Source organism: Copadichromis virginalis, linkage group LG6 (genome assembly GCF_057382275.1).
Source record: "Copadichromis virginalis isolate Kocher_CV1m ecotype Utaka linkage group LG6, C_Virginalis_male_GT1.1, whole genome shotgun sequence".
In the NCBI taxonomy this organism is placed as follows: domain Eukaryota; kingdom Metazoa; phylum Chordata; class Actinopteri; order Cichliformes; family Cichlidae; genus Copadichromis; species Copadichromis virginalis.
In genome coordinates this window covers 37,306,619-37,327,312 of record NC_140623.1, presented here as the reverse complement: position 1 = coordinate 37,327,312, position 20,694 = coordinate 37,306,619, and the positions used below count along the sequence as shown (strand labels likewise).

The following is a 20,694-nucleotide window of genomic DNA, read 5'->3' as shown; positions in this document are numbered from 1 at the left end:
CTCCTTCCTTCCACTTAGCGTACAGCCTCAGGGTGCTGGACTTGGGGTGAAACCCTCCATGCATGGCCAGGAGCTTCCTGGGCTGGATGTCAGTGGCTTCTATCTATTGCTTTGGCCAGCTTATTATCCCAGCAGGGTACCTGATTACTTGCAGGGTGTAGGTGTTGATAGCCCAGATCTTGTTCTTACTGTTCAGCTGACTCCACAGCGTTTCCACAGCGCGACAAAGCTCCTCCAGGGGTTGTTCCAGCCACAGATTGAGAAGACTCTCAACAGTGTAAATGATGTCGTCTCAGAAGGATTGAAAACTGCTGGGTCCATGCTGGCTGTCAATTATTAAGGACCCAAAATGCAGGTGGCTTCTGAGGTGAGCGAGCTTTATTGCCACAGTGATGTACAACACAAAAGAAAGGGTGGCGAGAAACAGAACTGAAAACACTCTAAACTAGGAAAACTAAAACTTAAACAACAAAACCTGAACATGAACGAGGGTACCTTGCAGGGAGATCAACGCGGGGAGAATGTACAGGAAGACGGGGCAAAATACACAGAATGACCAAGGGGAATAACACAGACGAACCAGCAACGAGGACGAGAGTACACACACTATAAATACACACACCAGTAATCAGGGGATGGGAAACAGGAGGGAAACACACCTGGGAGACATAACAGCTGACGAGGCAGGGGAAACGTAAACAGAACACACTGACATCAGACAGAGACCTTCAAAGTAAAACAGGAAACACACCAACTGAACACAACACACACCAACTAAACACAGGCTGGGGGACACAGACATAGGAACATGAAACGTGAAATAGGAGAGTACAAAAACCCAAGATAAACAAAACCACAGAATAATAATAAACTTAACATAAACACAGAGCCACAGACTCCGGACCATGACAGATTGTAACACTGGTTACCAGTAAAAACAAATAAAATAAAGTAACGCACTCCTTTCAAGGATGCCCCATAGACCATCACTTTTCAAAATAATCTGTGCATGTTATTGAATATGGCTAATAAGTAATGCAAATAATATGAAAGTTACTTACATGTCAAAGATGGTGTTTGAGATCTTGAAGAATCTAAACGTGATAAGGAAATGAAAGAAAGTGCATGAGAAAAAAAATGCAAACATTTTTGTTTTTTCCCAAGATAATTCAATATAAAAGATTCTCTTACTAATGCACAAAATGAACAGTGTAATTAAAGGTTTGAAAGGCACTGCATGTGTTTATATGGTAAACTGACTAATTCAAGCAGCAGACACTAGCAGTGCAAAAATGTATCTAACTAGCTGACAGACTTTAAAGTCACAGGAAGATATATCAAAACGGTGACTTATGCCAGAACAAATGACTTGACAGATATAAATCCTAAATTTCCTTTAAGTAAAAAATTGGTGACATAGAAATAGTGGTTTTCAAATTTTCACATGGCTTTTTAATGTTTTATTAAATTATTAAGAAGCCAGATGACTTCAAAACATTTACAAATTACTATAAGACCATACCAGCTAGGTCTCCATGGCTCTACTCTGTCCGAACATACATTTGCAGGGTTAGGCAGTCGCCAGTCCCAGCCCGTTACAATGGTATGGTTTCTCTCGGAATAGCTGCGCCAGCAGCATGTAATGGCTACCACTACACTCACAAACTAGGAGTCTCCCCAACTACTAAAAAGTAGGGCAACACCCCGTAGTGGTGCTATACCACAATAATAAGGGGTGTTACAGCTGACACAGGGTCTTTAGCTGAAAACCTGTTTTTAAGTTTTTCAGTGTAGTCTAAGGAGCATGGAAACAAAACAACTGGACTTCTTCAAGTTTCTTAATGAGGTTTCACCTCTCATCTGAGAAATGTTTTTAGTTCTAAAACCAAATGTTGGAGAATCTTAGGTATCGAAGACCTAGTGGGGTTTAAATGTAATTCATATACCTTCGTCTCTCCACCATCTGGTTTTATAACTGAAAAAGTTTCTCAGATGAGTGGTAAAATTGTAAAAAAGTCCAGTTGCTGTCTTTCCAAACTCCTTAGACTACCATGACTTGGATGACTGAGAACCTAGACAAAGCTTTTCAGTGTAGCACCTCTTTGCTACTCTGATCTCTTTTGACAGTGTGTTTTTAGCCTGGTTATACAAATTCTGTCCCCACTTCAGTAGGCTTCCTCCTTAGCCCAATGAATCTGCCTAGATTTTTGCTGTAAACCAGAGTTTGTTATTGTATCTGTGGAAGGCTTATTTGGCATATGGATGACCTCACAAAAATTGGTGTAGGATGTCACAGTGGCACTGAGATCATTCTGGTTTGTAGCTGCAGCCTCAAAAACTACAGGCCTGCAGTCAAAGCAGGTGCCACTAAGAAGAAGTCAAAACCAGGAGCAAGGACATTGCAGAGTATATTTTTTTCAGTTTTATTTCTACAAAGTCTCATCCCAAAAGGTTGATTCTGTTCATCTGGATGTAGCGTTTTCATTGGGAGAAACGTTTCCTCACTTGTCCAAGTGACTTCTTCAGTCTCAGCTGACGGCAGGTTTCCCCAAACTTATAAACAGTACTTTTTGAACAATAACTGAAAGTAGCCCACTGAATGAACAATGAATGAATGAATGAATGAAACAGCTTTTATTTGTCACTAGCAGGTTGCCCTGCAGCGAGATGGAAACCCCCCCCCCCCGACCTTACACACATAACACAGACATCACACGGGGTTACAAGTCGGAGATTGGTAGCATTACAGAAAAACACTGAAATGTACACAACAACGGGAAGGTACAAGAGGAAAAAAAGAGACCTCCACTCATGCTGTGCTTCCATGGTAGGGTAGGACAGCACGAGAACAGGAAACAAAAAAAACTCCTCTGCACAAAAGCACATAAATGTCCACAGCACAACATTATGGAAGACCTGACAAGCCACAGGGATGGGTAGGGGATGAGGAGTAACCCCAGGCAAACACAGCAGCCATCCTACGACGGCGCCGTCATCTATTCGACAGCACGGGCCGGGACCTGCCTCGTGTTCCCAGGGGGCAAGAAGCATCGAAGGCGTTGGAAGGGAGGGAGGATGAGTGAGTGCTAATCAGTGTAAGTGTATGTGTGTGCGTGTCCAAAGTTTAGCTGAGACAGTGTCCTTCGGCCTATCAGGCTAAGTAAACAGTCCTCCAGCCAATCCAGGTGTCCTTGCATGGGACGGGAAGAATAGCCGTAACACAGTCGTTATCAGGGAGTGTTTGTTCGGCTCCAGCCTTGGGCCTGCAGCTGGCGCCGTTATGGGGGTCCGCAATCTAATTGTTGATTTTGTAAATTTCCATGCGAGCAGCCCAGGAGAATTTTCAGGCTGCCCTAACACTCCGACACTGGCCTCTCAATCTCCCGTTGGAGAGCCGCGAGCCTCCCCATGATGGTATCAAACTTCTGTTCCATGGTGTTATCATTCTTTTGATTCTGAGACCTCACAGCTGCAGTGATCCGTTCCGCGATGTCTTCCAACTGTCGCTCAAGGGTCCCATTTTGAGCAGGCCTCTCTCTGATGTATCCCCCCATACGCTCAATGTTGTTGCTTTGAGCCTTCACAGCCGATGCAAGCGTCTCCAAGGTGTTGACCATATTACGTTCGTTGTGAGAGGTCGCGCCTCGTCCCATCGCTTCGATTCCAGCGGGCAGCCTTGGGGGAGTTTGAACAGCCGGTTCCGCTCTCTTATTTCTCCGATAAACCAGGGCTAAGCCAACTCCGATCAGCAAAAACCCTGTTATCACGGTTCCGAATAGATAGATATCTTCAGCGTCCTCGATCGACAGTCCCGCCAGGCACACGACACTCCAGTTCTGCCACCCGTCCATCGTGTATCCGGCAGGGAAAGTCCCTCCAGGGCACTCAGACTCTCCCGAGCCCCGACTTCTCGTTGAGAAAATGGTGTCAATAGCATTCAGAGACCAGTTGATCAAATCCATAATTCTCTTTTAGGTTTTAGAGAACGACCGTGTGAGTCTATTCCAGGGAAAGTAATGTACACGAGACAAGACAAGGACATAGAGGCTAAGCAGGACAGATAAGGGTGAGGAGGAGAGGAGAAAAGTGCGACCGCCTTCGCTGAGAGCCAAGAGAAGAAAAAAACAAAACAAAAAAAAACAAAACAACAATGGGCTGTGAGTTCAGTTTCTTGATCATTAATATGCAAATTGTCATGACTATTGATCAACAACAACTGATCAAAGCCCATTGATTAAAGACTATTGATCATTGATCAAAGACCATTCATCAACGGCTATGAGTACCATTCAGAGAGTTTCAGAGATGGATTTTCCCTTTTCATGTAACTGTATGTGTACATCCTCATCATTGAAAGAGTGTCCACTGGCCTGTAGGTGTAAAGTCCTGCCCTGATGAGGTAGCTCTTCTGTGTTGTGCCATCCACTTTGCCAGAGGTTGTTTGGTTTCTCCGATGTATAAATCCTGGCAATCCTCCTGGCACTTAACAGCATACACTACTCTGTTTGTGTCGGGGGACCCGATCCTTGGGTGGACTAATTTTTGGTGCAGCGTGTTTTGGGGTTTAAAAGCCACAGAGCATTTAGAGAAAATGTGTCTCAACTGTTCCGATACTGACACATTCGGGATCACTAAGGATTTTCACTTAGGCAGCATTTTTTCTTCTCCCCTGGATCGGCTGGAGCTTTCTTTAGATGCCTTCCCATCTTTAATGTCACGGTTCTGGGTCCGTTGGACCCAGTATTTTGAGTTTATTATGTTTTGGTGGATTGTTTTCTTGTTCTCTTGTGGTTATGGTGATTATTATTATTATTATTATTATTATTATTATTATTATTACTAGAGTTTCATGTTTCTGTTATCCATATTTTAGGAATTGTGGTTTCATGTATAGTTCCGTTCCATGTGTCATTTTCTGTCTCTCTGTGTTGAGTCCGTGTCTCTGAGTTGTGATTCATGTTTTCTGTTTTATTGTGAAAGTCTGTCTTATGTTAGTGTGTGCAGCTTTGTTTCCCCCGTCTCGTTAGCCCTGATCTCCCCCAGCTGTGTCTCCCTTCTGTGGCCCATTCCCTCATTACTACCCTGTGTATTTAAGCCCTGTGTTTTCCCATGCTCGGTGTCGCGTCGTACCCTCAGACTCTGCCTGTGTTCCTGCTTGGTTTCATGGTTTGGTTTGGGTTTTTTTTTTCATGCCAGCAATAAAAGCTGTGGTTTTAGTTACATTTTGTCTCGGAGTCCTGCATTTGGATCCACATTTCCACCTGCCCGCACACAGAGCCCTGACATTTAACAAATGTCCAACTGGGAAAAGCACATTTGCTCAGGGCCTTCTTGATGTGATGTTTTTCTGCTTCCCTGGCTGCTGTGTCTATGGGGATGGTGATCGCTCTATGTTGTAGCGTCCTGATGACACCCAATTTGTGCTCCAGTGGATGATGAGAGTCAAACCTTAAATACTGATCCGTATGTGTAGGTTTACGGTACACATCTGCTTTTAAACGTCCCCCATTACTGATGGAAATCTCACAGTCTAAGAAGGCTAACCTGCCACTTTTCATATCCTCCCTGGTGAATTTTACGTGTTGGGCCACTGAGTTAATGTGATCTGTGAATTGTGATACATCCTGAGATTTGATTTTCACCCAGGTGTCATCCATTTACCTGAACCAATGACTTGGTGGTGTTCCAGGGTAGGATAACAAAGTCCTCTTTTCCACTTCTCCCAAGTTGGCCACAATGGGTGAAACTGGGGAACCCATGGCACATCCATGTTTCTGCCTGTAGTACTTGAATTCCCGTGTATGTAAAATAAGTGGAATTAAGACACAGTTCCAAAAGCAAACACATTTGGTCAGTGCTTGTCACTTGGATGAGAGACAAAACATTTCTCAGAGGACTTAAATACACAGGCAGGTAATGAGGGAAGTCTAAACACCTGGGAAGGCACAGCTGACACAATTAATCATTGCACCACAGGGAAAAGTAAAATTAAACACACTGAACATAGAAACAAGACTTTCAAAATGAAAACAGGTAACATGGAGAGACATAGACATGACAACACAAGCTTGACAATAGAACATGGAACACACAGACATGAAATACATGGGGAGACACGGAACACAAGGAGAGACTCAAGGAAACGGATAAGGGAAACAAAGGCATGGACATAATTAGCAATAAAACATATAAGACAAGACAGACTGCACAACAGAAAAGACACAAAACCAAGGAAACATAGATGAAACAAAAACTAGAAAAAAAGTTCAACTAAACCCTAACTAATTAATAACATGAGAACTTGGAACGAACTCAACATAAGAAAATCGAATATACAAAATAAACTGAAAGTGCTGGGTTTAAGACCCAGTCCCCTGGCAAGCAAAATGGAAGTGTGTGCTACTGAATGTGATTTTGGGCATGCAACAGGGCTGTCTCATGAGCGAAAAAAGCAGCCATGGTTATTTGGTCAGCCAGGTGTTGTAACGCCTCACTAACACAGGCCTGAGGTGGGATCTGAAAGTTAACATGAATAAATGATGAAATTTCCCAGGTTGAATAAAACAACATTCGATGACAATGGTCTTTGAGGACTTAAACACTGTGATGTTTACACCAACCTTTGGTTATATAGAAACAGATTCTGCCTCTCCTCACTTTCCCTAAAAGCTCCATATTGCAATCCACTGTATAGGAATTTCTTTTATTTATGTATTATTCATATTCTTTTATTGTATAATGACTTGGTGCCACTGGATTTGAACATGTCTCGCACTCATACATTTAGACAGATGGTGGGGGTCTGGTAAGGAAGTTGGAGGAAGCAGACAACTCCACAGGAAGAGTCTTTTGTCTCTTCGATGACTCTGGGAGGTAGCAAGGGAGTGCGAACCTTAAGGTGTGAAACAACTGTGTACTGTCTTTTGTTCCTGGAAAAGGTATTTAACTGAGAGCCATGTTAGGCTCAGGGGTGAGACTCTGCTGACCGTCTGCCCCACGATCATGCAGGCTCTCCCCCAAGCTTGGTTTTCTGTTCTCTGTTTTGATTAAAGAATGTTAGCTACCGCTCACCGCTTGTCTGCAGGCTTTATTTAAATGGAAAACTTCCACAACACCACTCAGAGAAGTTGGAAGCCTAATAGATACAGTTAGCTTTTGGGAATGTTTTTGCCCAGCCAGGTTTTGGTGAAGCACAGGGTGACAAGGCAGTAGAGCTCGAAAAGTCCATGTTTGTTATGTTGAGTAGCAGCAATTCATCCATCTTATTGGCAAGAGATCGGATGTTCCACAGATGAATCAAAGGGAGCGCAGATCAGAATCCCTGCTGACATAGTTTAATGAGAGCTTCGGCTCGCTTCCCTCGTCAGCATATCCTGCTGATCCTGTTGAGAGCTGCTGCTCCTCCAAGTAAGAATAATGCAAAACTCTCTGGATGGATGAAAGATGGTGATGAAGTGTGATAACTTGATTGACAGGTATATAAAAGTTACTTCCTGCTCTATGTGAGCTGCGATGAAGAGGGAAACTGAAAAAAAAGTAGGTAAAAAGTACCAAAGACAGCAGCAACAAGGCTTCCATCTGCAACTCCACATTTATTCAAAAATATAAATGTGACCCTTAATTTTATTAAGTGGGTTGTGTCAGTATTATTTAGACATACATAGAAATACAATTACCTGAACGGTCAACTGTTAAAAAAATACATCCATGATGAAGAAAGAGAAGCTCATAGCTCATCTAGGGTTAGTAGCTACATAGTCATATTGTAATTTTACCTGGCCAAATGGTGCCATTGCAGTGCCGTAACTATAACACTATAACGGGCTAAACCAACTGTTTTTGTTTCATTACTAGCCTTTTTCACGTTTGCCAACTAAGGTGAGGCATTTTCTCTGTGCCTTTCTCCATGGTATCATTCCTCAACTTTTGTTATAAAGCTAAAAAATGAAATCATAGGTGACTGACCAACACGTTCTCACTCCCAAAGCGTAACATTTTACGCTAGGTGACAAATCGTCAACATATTACGGTTTCGGCTACCCACCACGTTCCTAAATGACGACCTCGGAAAAAAGAGGAAATATGAGAACCGTCTGGACTCCATCTACACATGTTCGCTCTTTTTCTTCAAATCGCTTAGAAACACGCTATTTAACATCATTATAGTCCTGGTTAAAATCAGGAATAAGGTTATGGTTAGGGCTAGGGATAAGGTTAGGTTTAGGGCTGGAATACAGGGCTGGAACGTCTATTACCGCGGGAGCGTCATTGCACTGGATTCCAGCAATAACCCGCCGCGTGCCATAAGAACGCCGAAGGTCTCCTTTCGCGTTCTTCAGGAACGCCGTGGGACGTGACAAAACGTCGACATCTTATGCCTCGGGAGTGAGAACGGGCTGGACTGACCCATAGGATGAGTCTATTGTGGAAAAGGAAAACAACAGGGAAGAGGAAAAAGAATCGAGTGAAATGAAGGAGATAAGCAGGACATCTCATTCTAGTGACATTTATTGACCTCTGCCCCTTGTTGAGTTGCCTGCACATTATGTTCTTTGTGTGTTTTACATAGATGCAGGGGAAAACAGAAATTGGTATGTGTGAATGTGTGTTTTTCTGTCTGATGGTCTTCAGTTCTTATACAAATGTGGGAAATAATACTTTTTCTTTAAAATCTGGAACTAAAAGAAAAGAAAAGGTATTTTATAGTATGTAATGTGTACATTATAGTGGGATGAAAAATAATATAAACAGTAGACCTAAGGTGGTTAGGCAAATACACAAGAAGTACTGACAAATTGAAAGGAAGGAGGAAAACACCAAGAGGACAAGAAAAGAGGATGAAATATAGAGATAATTTAAAGAGGTTAAGGCTCATGGGATCACCAAGCATTTATCACTCTGTTTCTTTACTTGCCTTTCCTGTTTCTTCATAAACACTTGACAAATTCACACACATATACACCCCACCCTTCCACTGTGCAGAAGAATTTTATTTTATCTCTGGCCTTATTCCACAGCTTATGAATTTTAATAGGCCTCAATCAGAACACCTCAGCAGTGTTTTTCTATCTCCCAAAGTAATGGACTTGAACCACCTGAGAGTTCTTAGACAGCTCTGTATTGGTAGAGCTAAGGAAGTCAGAATGAAATAGGGCGGAGTGCGGGGATGAATGATAAGGACGGACGGGATGTGGATGAATAAGAGAGCAACGCTGGGAAAAAGTACGTGCCTGCGGAGGGATCTCAGATTGTGGGTAGGGTGTAAGAAAGAGACAAATTAAGAGAGGGAGTGAAGGCCAAAGAGAGTGGCCTTGGCTCCCAAATAGGTTCCTATTGGATGTAAATGCATTTGGTGGCATGCATGCAATCACAAACACATACAAAAGGGCATGCATAAAGACTAACACACCCTAAATGAGAGGCTGATTATTTCTGGGTTGCCTTACTTCTGATCTAGTCTCCCTAATTACAATCTGCACTGACAAATGGGCCTGCTTGCTAATGCAGATGCAGTCACACTGACAGAGAGAGAGAGGGAGCGAGAGAGATGTACCACTTTTGCTGATTTAGTGTGCCACTGTTCTCTTTCTATTCAAACCCTTTTTAGACACGAAAATGTACATACCTATATCACAAACAACAACATACACACTTATTTCCCTAGGAGATCGAAAACAAACTGTTCTTCATATATTCTGTTAGATATTGCCCCCCAGTGTACCATTCTCACCATGATGTGTAGCCATTTGTTGAAATCAATGGGGCTCAAAAAACTGGTATTCTTCTTTCAATGGTTCATTCTCTCTCTTACCCTAACTCTTCCTCTCTCGCTCTCGCTCTCTCTCTCTGCCTTTCTTTGCATATGCTTGAATGAGAAAAAGTGATTACCTGTGAAAGAAAGGGGTTAGTACGTTAGTCAAAGGTGTCTGCTGTCCCTGTGAAAAAGCCTGTGTATAGCTGTTGCACTTCTGCACATCTTCTGGCTGCCTTATCTCTCTTCCTCTTGTTTCTACTCTCGCGTAACTACAACACACATGCACACACATCACAGCACAATGAGTCAGTGACACAATGAGGTACCCTGCAAGTGCTCACAGGAAAGACAAATCCACACACTACATGTGCCAAAGTTGATAGCCTGAAAACAATGCGTCATCACCGCTCTTGCATAATCACAGCACTTTTAAAGATCTTGGGCTGAAAGACAGGAGAGCACCACAATGCATAAACACAGTCATAAGCCAGTTCTATTCACAGGCCATGTAGTTCTACCAACTGTTAAACCCATTTCCATCTCGACATAGCAACAATAGAGCGAGAATAAGGGACTCTATTGATATTGAGCATTGCTGAATGGTCGGCTGACTAGCATTCACTGTCACACCGGATGGATGGTTTAATTGTAGGCTGGTGAGTGAGAGAGAGAAAGCGTATTTTGTGTGTTTTTGTTTCTGTCTGTGTGTGAATGAGAGGACTTGGGGAGGTGACAGCCGTTATCTCAGGCCTACAGACAGACACTTAGCCCTCTGCCAACCCTCAACCACTTGTCCCTATGGCATGCTCAGAAATGTCACGAGCTGGCACTCAGTGTACTATGTGTGTGTGTGAGTGTGTGTGCGTGTGTATTCTTCTGCATTTGTATGTTTGTGCATAAGACCAGACTAGACTGTATGAGGCTGCTTTTACTGTGCACATCCTAAGTAAGGTTGATCCGATACATTTGTAAAACCTGTCAAATATATAGCTGTTGCTTTTTAGTTCTTTTTTCATTTTTTCCCCATTGATATTATTCAAATTGGTAAAACACCCCCAAAAAGAGATATACTACATTATTTATTTGATTAAATGACATTACAGTATTGACAGTAAAAGATTTGAGAAGTGGGGAACATCACTAGTTCCAGAGGAGGTTTTTTCTCATGCTGTTACCTCATTTCCAATTTCTCACAGTTAAATAAAACACTGTGATGTCACCCACTGCTTTGTGGAATACCATTTAAAATCCTCAGGCTTTGTGTTTGGCTATCACCATCATGGTTTTTGGGAGGCAACAATTATGTGAACAGAGATGCCATGGAAGGGTAGCAACTTGTCAATCACATGTACCCATGTACTATAAAGCATTGTTAGCTTTAGTGTATACCTTTTATAATTCTAAATTGGAACTACTGAATGACACTACAAATTCCAGGATTTATAGAAGTAATAAATCAAGTAAGAGGTAGAGTCATTTTCTCAAAGACCTCTTTATGGCTATTTTTAAGCAAAATCAATCATTTCTTTGTTGGTAAGCAGAAAAGAAGCTAATTAGATATTTGCACTTGGACCTGTAGGCTACATGTATATTTTATAAAGTATGTATATGCTTTCATTTTTACTACACACATCTAACCTATGTTTCTGCTCTTTTACCATATAAATAAAGATGGACAGAGAAAAAATATTATATACTTGTCAACAATTTTAAGGTTACTGATTTGATTCAAAGAGTGGCTACTGTAATGGTTTAACCAGGAGGGCCCAAAATCAAAATGTTGAGTTAATTAATAGTTTTATTACAGCCACTTCAACAATAACACAACATGTGCAGGGGAATGGGGATGCCAGTGGGTTTTGAAGAGTCCACAAGTCCAGATGGCTGCAGGTAAGTTCAGTAACTAAATAATGGAGAATGGGGGCAAAGAGCTAGAATGCCTAGAATGAGCATGAGTGGGCACGTGGGAAGGGGGATAGGCAGATACTAAAGCAGAATTCAGAGTAGGTGCATGAAGTAGTCTTCTGTAAAGAAGGAAGGACAGTCAGGGACTTAGGAAACACAAAACTAGAAAGAAACTATTTATATTAAAGTTTCAGCTACTAATTAGCCTTGACAACAATACCCTCAATGATCAATGATACAATCAATGATCTGGAAATGATGGGCATTCAGGTCCAAAGTTTTATACTTCAGGTAAGTGGTAATGATTATCCGGTGTGCCAGCCCAAGTGTGGGAATGTTTTTGCATGCCACACCCTATGCAAAAACAAAACAAACACAACACACTCACATGATGAGGAGAGGAAAAGAGAGCTAGAGACAGAAAGGAAAAAGGTAGCAGGTTGTCGTTGGAGGATAAGTGCTACGAGCTGACAAGACAGAATTTTAATCTTTGTGATTGGATTTTTCCTCCTGAAATGCACCAAGGAAGTTGTATTTAACTTATCTCCTAGTCGTTTTACATACACAAGCTTGTACCTTTCTGAGTTTGGATCCAGTAGCAGACATGTTTAAATGTCATATAATTTGGATATTTGATTCAAATAAAAAGCTTTTTGCTTGTCCAAACTATTAAAATGCTTTACGTCCTACTAAAAAAAAAAATAATGGCCCTTTTTTTTACTCAGATTGATTGCAATCATTCTCAAGACAGACTGATGAAGGTTTGCAAATAATTGCAGTCTAATTTGTAAGCACAGAAAGACTGCCAACATGTTGCAATCAATCTGAGTCAGTCTGCACCAGTGACTGCAAATCATCTGTGATCCCTTTCTTTGCAATATGCGACTTGACTAAAATAGCGGATTGTGTTCTGGTTATACTCTTGTAAATGCAAGGTTGTCAGTCACTTATGTCATTTTGCAGTTTAATTACCACCCTTTAGTATCTGCATCTCTTTATAGAGAAATTTCAGGGTTTTTGTTTAAAATCTGAGTTACTCTGAATATAAGTATGATGCACATCACATCATATGGTCAAAATAATTTTGGTTTTGCTGCATTCTCCAATCAATATTTTGTGTGTCTATAGAATTACACATTAGGCCAGAAAGAAAACATATATACTTAAACCTATTAGCCACAAAGAAGCTTGTAGGATGTACAGCATTGCCATTTCATACTGGAAAAAATGTACTATGTAGCTGTTGTGAATGGTTTAGGGCTTTTAGTACTGTAAGTTCCAGTAAAAATCCATCCACAATATAGATAAGGAAAAATACATAGTATTGTTAATGGCACATTATACATTTTAGGAGACACAGCATTTAGGTCTTCACTTGTTTTCTCTATTATTTCTAATGGATGTGGCTACTACAGTGAAAGATGGTAAACCACTTACAGTGAACAGTTTGAGGCAAGTGTTTTATCATTACCCTGCAGATAGGAGGTCCTGTATATTAACTGTTCTAAAAGTCAAACCCCCTCCCTTCCATACTCATTAAGATATTTCAGAAGACAATAATACTAGAGTGATGTGGTATATAAATATTAAGACAAAGAATTTAATAGTCTTACATTACAATAGATAACTCACATAATGGGGTTTGCAGGAAAACCGACGATAGAGCCAGTCCAGACCACCACCCACATCTGTCTGCAGGTTTTGTCTTGTGGCCATCTGTTTTGTAACAATGCAGAACCATGGGAAGCAGGAAAACATTTCAAAGACTGCTTTTCAGGAACCCCCTCCAAAATTTCGTTCCTCTCATTAATATTCATTATCACTAATATAACTATAATTCCCATAAAGCATGACAAGTGCATGTTGGATTTATGCAAACCAGGCTGGGTGCCTACACAAACATCAGTTTTAAGTAGATTACAGTTTCCCATGTCTCCACAAGGTATTGTTTGGACAAAATAATACCTAAAGCTGCTATTATGTTTTGAAGAAATCAAGAAAAAAACAGAGGTCTTAAGTTTAAAACAGCAATATGATTTGGCATTGACTGAATGTGATAGGTATACTGCCAACAGCTATTAACATGCTGTGAGCACTGCTGCAATTCTCTGTGAGGACTAAGACAGTAGATGCACTCCATACCCTTCGCTGAAGTTTCTGCCTCTAGTGACTCATAACAAGCCCTCCTCAGCTATTGAACAAGACGCAAGACTGCTGTAATCATAAAACTCATTGTTGATGTTGCTGAACAAGGTCAAGCGGGCAAAAAATATGAATGTCAGCAGTGAGAGGAGTCTCATGGGTGTCAGTTGCAGAGAACTGCTTTAATGGCCCATACCCAGAGGACAATGCTACTACGAGGAATCAGAGTGTCCAGAGTGTGTTCAGATGAGCTTCACTGGGTACGTGGCTCTAGAATACTGTCCATCTGACAGGAAATATAATCTATTAATCTTCTGCAAAAAGATTGCTGTTTCTAATTCTAATGATCCAAAATGACCTCCTCTATCAAATATATTTTCTGCATGCAATTTCTAGTTGGGTTATTGTAATCGTCTTACTTTTTACTTTAAGCACTTGCAATGTTATTTCCAACTGTATTGTCCCCGTCATCTTATATAGCCAAACAGACGGGGTACATCCTGAACATGTTTCTCTATCAGAGGGCAACACAAAGACACAGACATTTCATGTTAAATTTACACCTACAGCCAATTTAGAATCACCAGTTAACCCAACAAATATATGTTTGAGTTGTGGGAGGAAGCCTCAAAGGCATAAAACCGAAACTCTACACAGTGCTAATGATAGCACCACTATGTTGTGAGCAAACAAAACCTGCGTTAGATAATACTGTTTGGAAGTTTAAATAATAAAAAGTAACTGAGACTAAATGAGAATGATTGACTTCATTTTATCTGATTTAATTTTGGATTTAAATATATATATATATATATATATATATATATATATTAGGGGTGCAACGATACTCGTATCGATATTGAACCGTTCGATACAGTGCTTTCGGTTCGGTACGCATATGTATTGAACAATACAAAATTTTTAATTTATTTTATCAACTTTTCTTCTGACGATGTTGCCTGTGTTGAGAGCTCAGTGGATCTGCGTTTGACTACTCCGCCGAGGCTGCACTGTCGAGTGCAGATCCACTGAGCGCAGCACAAGCTAACAAGACAGAAGCTAATCTCATTGCAACATGGCAAATTGAACCTCCCCTACCCTCATTCAGATCTGGCCTTTGGAACTATTTTGGTCTTCACTTGAGGATGACCCTGAAGGTAAGCGAGTCATGGACAAAAGTAAAGCAGTATGTCGGATGTGCCACGCAATGCTCAATTACATGGGTGGGAACTACTGCGTTAGCGCAGTTTGCTCGTTAACGTGTTGACGCCGTCCAGCCCCACGCACGGGGCGATCCTCGGTAGCTCGTTAACGGAGATTTGCCGTGTTGTGGCGTTAACGTCATTTCAGATTAACGTTTGCTGACAGCACTAGTGGGAACACAATGAATATGACTGCACATTTACGCCGACATCATCCTAGTGCAAACACAAGTGGAAGCAGACAAAAACAACAAGCACGCATGCTACAAACTTTACCCGAGTCATTTAGACAGCCGTTAGCACATGATTCTCCTTATGGGGACCTGATATGTTCAATATGCTGCTGAGAATATAGCCCAGAAGAAGCGTATAGTATAGCTTTTATTTTGGAAAGAGACATTTCTCTGTAATAAACTCTCTTTTCCAAAGATGAGTGATTTCTAGATCAGATAGATTCATTTTTTTCATTATTTTGTTGTTTCAGCAACATTAAATTTAAAAACTGTACTTTTGAGTTAAAATATATATTCGTAATTTTAATAAATGACAAATTAAAAAAGCATGAACATTTTCTGTATCGAAAAAATATCGAACCGTGACACCAAAGTATCGAACCGAACCGTGAATTTTGTGTATCGTTGCACCCCTTATATATATATATATATATATATATATATATATATATATATATATATATATATATATATATATACACACACACACAAGTTATATATTGTAAATAGGCCCAAAGAAGCCTTGCACTGGTAACATATGTTGGTGGCGCCGCCATTGCGTGCAATAGGTCGGCAGCCTTAACATGAAATTTCCCACTCGTGGGATTAATAAAGGTATCTTATCTTATCTTATCCTATTATATCTGTAATAAATTAAATATCATGTATTAAAGTAAATGGAGGACATAATTTATCCACAGAAGATGAAGACGATTTCCATGCAGCCATCTAATAACATTTAAAACTGTGAAGTTATATTGTGATAATATATGTTTCAATCATTTGGGTTTAAAGTTTATTGAAACATTTAGTATTATTCAGACTATATGCATTTTGCATGTATGCTGAACCCTCACATGCATATCCACAAAAACACTAATGCTCCCCAGCTTGCCTGTTAACAGTTTCATCTCCCAACTCTTTATGCCACAGGCCCCGAAGCCATCTGCACAAGTTTCTGGCTCTGCCAGCCTTGCCTCAAGAGATGGACTCATGTTTGTGTCTTTCTATGCATGAATGTTTATTTATTTATTTATATTTCCCTTTCTATTTTTTTTTTTTTTTTGGTGATTGGTGATGGTGGGGTGGGCAGAGCTTGCCAGATGCAGCAATGATTTAAGAAAACATTTCAGTAAGCATGAATTATACAGTATTATTGGTGTTACAGGACAAGGAACAACAAAGATAGTTGGCAAATAAAAGGCTAATTGGAAAGATAAAAATTGGAAGAACAAAAAGAAAACTAAACTTATATAATCTGTTGTCTATGGACATATAAATGCAGCTGTGAGTACAGTGTGCTAGAGTTTGGCAAACCAGCTTATCATGCAAGCAATCTTCAATTTGTGTGTTTGTATAAGGATACCTGATAATTTGGACTAAACTCCAAGAACAGCTGATTACTATTTGGTTGAAGAGGTGTTTTGTTATTAGCCAAGTTTGATAGTTGGAGAAAATAGAAGATTAAGGATTTACACTATGTATACATACATAACAGGAGGGTTAGGGTGAAGTTGGTGATCAGCTGTGAAGAAGAAGAAGAAGAAACAATTTTAGACAATAGTAATTCAGCAGAATACAACATTCAGTTTTCTAGATGTTTGTGCTTGTTTCTTTTTTTCAAATCAGCTTGATATGCTTTAAAAAATGAAGAGCTGTTATAGAAATTACTTTAAAATTGCTTTAAAAATGTACCAAGTCTAATGAAACGTGAAGAGTGCTATCATCAGCAATTCGTGATAATCATGCACTCAACATGCACTGTAAATGTAAATGAATGAGAATAAATAAAAACCTAGGAAGCAATTGCAGAGAAATACAAACTAAAGTTCAATACTTCTTCAGTTGTGTGGCCCAATCAAAGAACTGAGCAACAGTAATTATCTACAATAATCAGTGGCTTTTTAAATGTCAATCATGGAAAAAAAAACATACAAACACATATCAGCTCCTAAGCACATACACAAAACCACATGCAGACACACACACACATGAACAAACACATTTCATGACTGTTTATGGCTTCCAGCATGCACCTGAGTATCTGATATGCAAACAGCTCTACCCAGTTATATCAAAACATGTCATTTGGAGGAGCCAAAAAAAAAGCTTGCTTCCCTCCCCTCCCTATTCCCAAATATGCACACCTGTTTTTTTGTGGGAGATAAACATCCACAAACATTCTTTTCCCATCAGGATTTTTTTTTTAGATTGCAGCAGGTTCATACAGAAATCCTAATTGCATGTTCTCTAGCTGCTAAAATTTATATAATTAAAAATTCTAGTCTGGTGCAAAAACTAAACAGATGTTACTACATGTGTCTCAAAGGTTTCAGAAAATATTGCATATGAACTTTGCTTTTTATGCATGCATACATAATAGTTAAACATTCAATAACATTGTGAAACAGTTAACAGATAAACTGTATATCTATTTGGTTTCTTTTCAAATGTAGAATGAGAAGATTGATTAACTCAGAATGCAAAATGTATTGCAAAATGACCTACTTTGTGAAACCACAGGACAAATGAAGATGGGTGCTATCATTAATATAGCCAAGCAATGTTTGCTAATGTACATTTAATTTAATCTCCTACATGTTTTTAACTTACTGTTGTCATTACTGTTTGAAATGTGCTATGTATATATATATATATAAAAAAACCACCCAGCACGCCCCTGCGGGCGGTTTATCCTTCATATATATGTATATATATATATATATATATATATATATATATATATATATATATATATATATATATATGGGGTCTATCACACCAGGCAAGACCCCAGGTGCAGGCTGTGTAAAGATGCCCCAGAGACTATCCAGCACATAACAGCAGGGTGCAAGATGCTAGCAGGCAAGGCATACATGGAACGCCATAACCAAGTGGCCGGCATAGTGTACAGGAACATCTGTGCCGAGTATAACCTAGAAGTCCCGAGGTCAAAATGGGAGATGCCCCCAAGGGTGGTGGAGAATGACCGAGCTAAGATCCTGTGGGACTTCCAGATACAGACGGACAAAATGGTGGTGGCTAACCAACCGGACATAGTGGTGGTAGACAAACAGAAGAAGACGGCCGTAGTGATCGATGTAGCGGTTCCGAATGACAGCAATATCAGGAAGAAGGAACACGAGAAGCTGGAGAAATACCAAGGGCTCAGAGAAGAGCTCGAGAGGATGTGGAGGGTGAAGGTAACGGTGGTCCCCGTGGTAATCGGAGCACTAGGTGCGGTGACTCCCAAGCTAGGCGAGTGGCTCCAGCAGATCCCGGGAAAAACATCGGAGATCTCTGTCCAGAAGAGCGCAGTCCTGGGAACAGCTAAGATACTGCGCAGGACCCTCAAGCTCCCAGGCCTCTGGTAGAGGACCCGAGCTTGAAGGATAAACCGCCCGCAGGGGCGTGCTGGGTGTTTTTTTTTTTATATATATATATATATATATATATAGCACTACGGGCAATACCTACAACCACGATTACCGACACTAACAAGCTGATCTACAATACGGCAGCAGTGATCAGTGAGATGCTTGGCTACAAGTTGAACAGTCACAAGGGGCAGTACCCTCCATGGAGAAGGAGGCTAGAGGGCAAGATCAAAGTAGCACGGAGGGAGGTTAGCCAACTAACGGAGTTGCAGAAAGGTGCGACAAATAAGGTGCCTAAGAAATACAGCAAGCTGTCCATACCTGAGGCCTTGGAAACTGCCAAGCAAAGACTCACAGCCTTGGCCAGCCGCTTGAGGAGGTACACCAGAGAGATAGAAGGCAGGAGAATAAACCAGCTGTTCTCCACAGAACCAGCAAAGGTGTACTCTCAGTGGCAAGGGAACAATAAGAGAACAGCACCACCAAGGCCGGAGACGGAGCAATACTGGAAGAGCATATGGGAGAAGGATGCAACCCATAACGGCAATGCTCAGTGGCTAGAGGATCTGAGGGCAGACCACAGCGACCTCCCTGAACAGGGTCCAGTAACCATCACAGTGGCAGATATCCAAGAAAGGGTCTCCAGTATGAAGAGTTGGACAGCACCAGGGCCCGACATGGTTCACGCCTACTGGCTGAAGAAGCTGACTGCACTCCACGAGCGTCTGGCAGCACAAATGAACCAGCTGCTAGTTAACGAGAGACACCCGGAATGGCTAACTGAAGGCCGGACGGTCCTGATCCCCAAGGACCCCAAGAAGGGACCGGTCCCCTCCAACTACCGACCAATAACCTGCCTCAGTACTACATGGAAGCTCCTGTCAGGCATCATATCGGCTAAGATGAACAGGCACATGGGTCAATACATGAGCGGGACACAGAAAGGAATTGGCAAGAATACCAGAGGCGCAAAACACCAGCTACTGGTAGACAGAACAATCAGCCGAGACTGCAAGACCAGACTGACCAACCTGTGCACTGCCTGGATTGATTACAAGAAGGCCTATGACTCAATGCCCCACAGCTGGATACTGGAATGCCTAGAATTGTACAAGATCAATGGGACCCTAAGAGCCTTCATCAGGAACTCAATGGGGATGTGGCGTACAACACTAGAGGCCAACTCCAAGCCCATAGCACAAGTCACCATCAAGTGCGGGATCTACCAAGGAGATGCTCTGTCCCCACTGCTGTTCTGCATAGGCCTGAACCCCCTCAGTGAGATCATTAACAAGACTGGCTACGGATACCGACTACGGAACGGAGCAGTTGTCAGCCACCTCCTGTACATGGATGACATCAAGCTGTATGCCAAGAGTGAACGAGACATCAATTCACTGATCCACACTACCAGGCTATACAGCAATGACATTGGAATGTCGTTCGGACTGGAGAAGTGTAGTCGGATGGTAACAAAGAGAGGGAAGGTAGTCAGAACTGAGGGGATTGAACTACCAGAAGGCAACATTGCAGACATAGAGGACAGTTACAAGTACTTGGGGATCCCGCAGGCGAATGGGAACCATGAAGAGGCCGCTAGAAAAGCTGCAACCACCAAGTACCTGCAGAGGGTCAGGCAAGTCCTGAAGAGTCAGCTGAATGGTAAGAACAAGATCCGGGCCATCAACACCTACGCCCTGCCCGTGATCAGGTACCCTGCTGGGGTAATAGGCTGGCCAAAGGAGGAGATAGAAGCCACTGACATAAAGACAAGAAAGCTCCTTACCATGCATGGAGGGTTTCACCCCAAGTCCAGCACCCTGAGGCTGTACGCTAAGCGGAAGGAAGGGGGCCAGGGACTGGTGAGTGTCAGCACCACAGTCCAGGATGAGACAACGAACATCCAAGAATACATTGGGAAGATGGCCCCAACTGACCGAGTGCTCAGTGAATACCTCAGGCAGCAGAAACCCAAGAAAGAGGAGGGAGACGAGGAACCATCATGGAAGGACAGGCCCCTGCACGGTATGTACCACCGGCAGATAGAGGAGGTGGCTGATATCCAGAAATCCTACCAGTGG

At 41.6% G+C, this 20,694-nt stretch overlaps 1 protein-coding gene across 1 annotated transcript; it reads right to left on the bottom strand.

The window, feature by feature from the left end:
- Positions 1–3,353: 3,353 nt before the first annotated feature.
- On the bottom strand, positions 3,354–3,962 carry LOC146708415 (uncharacterized). The gene has a single exon (XM_085460955.1). The coding sequence runs from the start codon at positions 3,960–3,962 to the stop codon at positions 3,354–3,356; it is 609 nt and encodes a 202-aa protein (XP_085317081.1).
- Between the last annotated feature and the right edge of the window lie 16,732 nt (positions 3,963–20,694).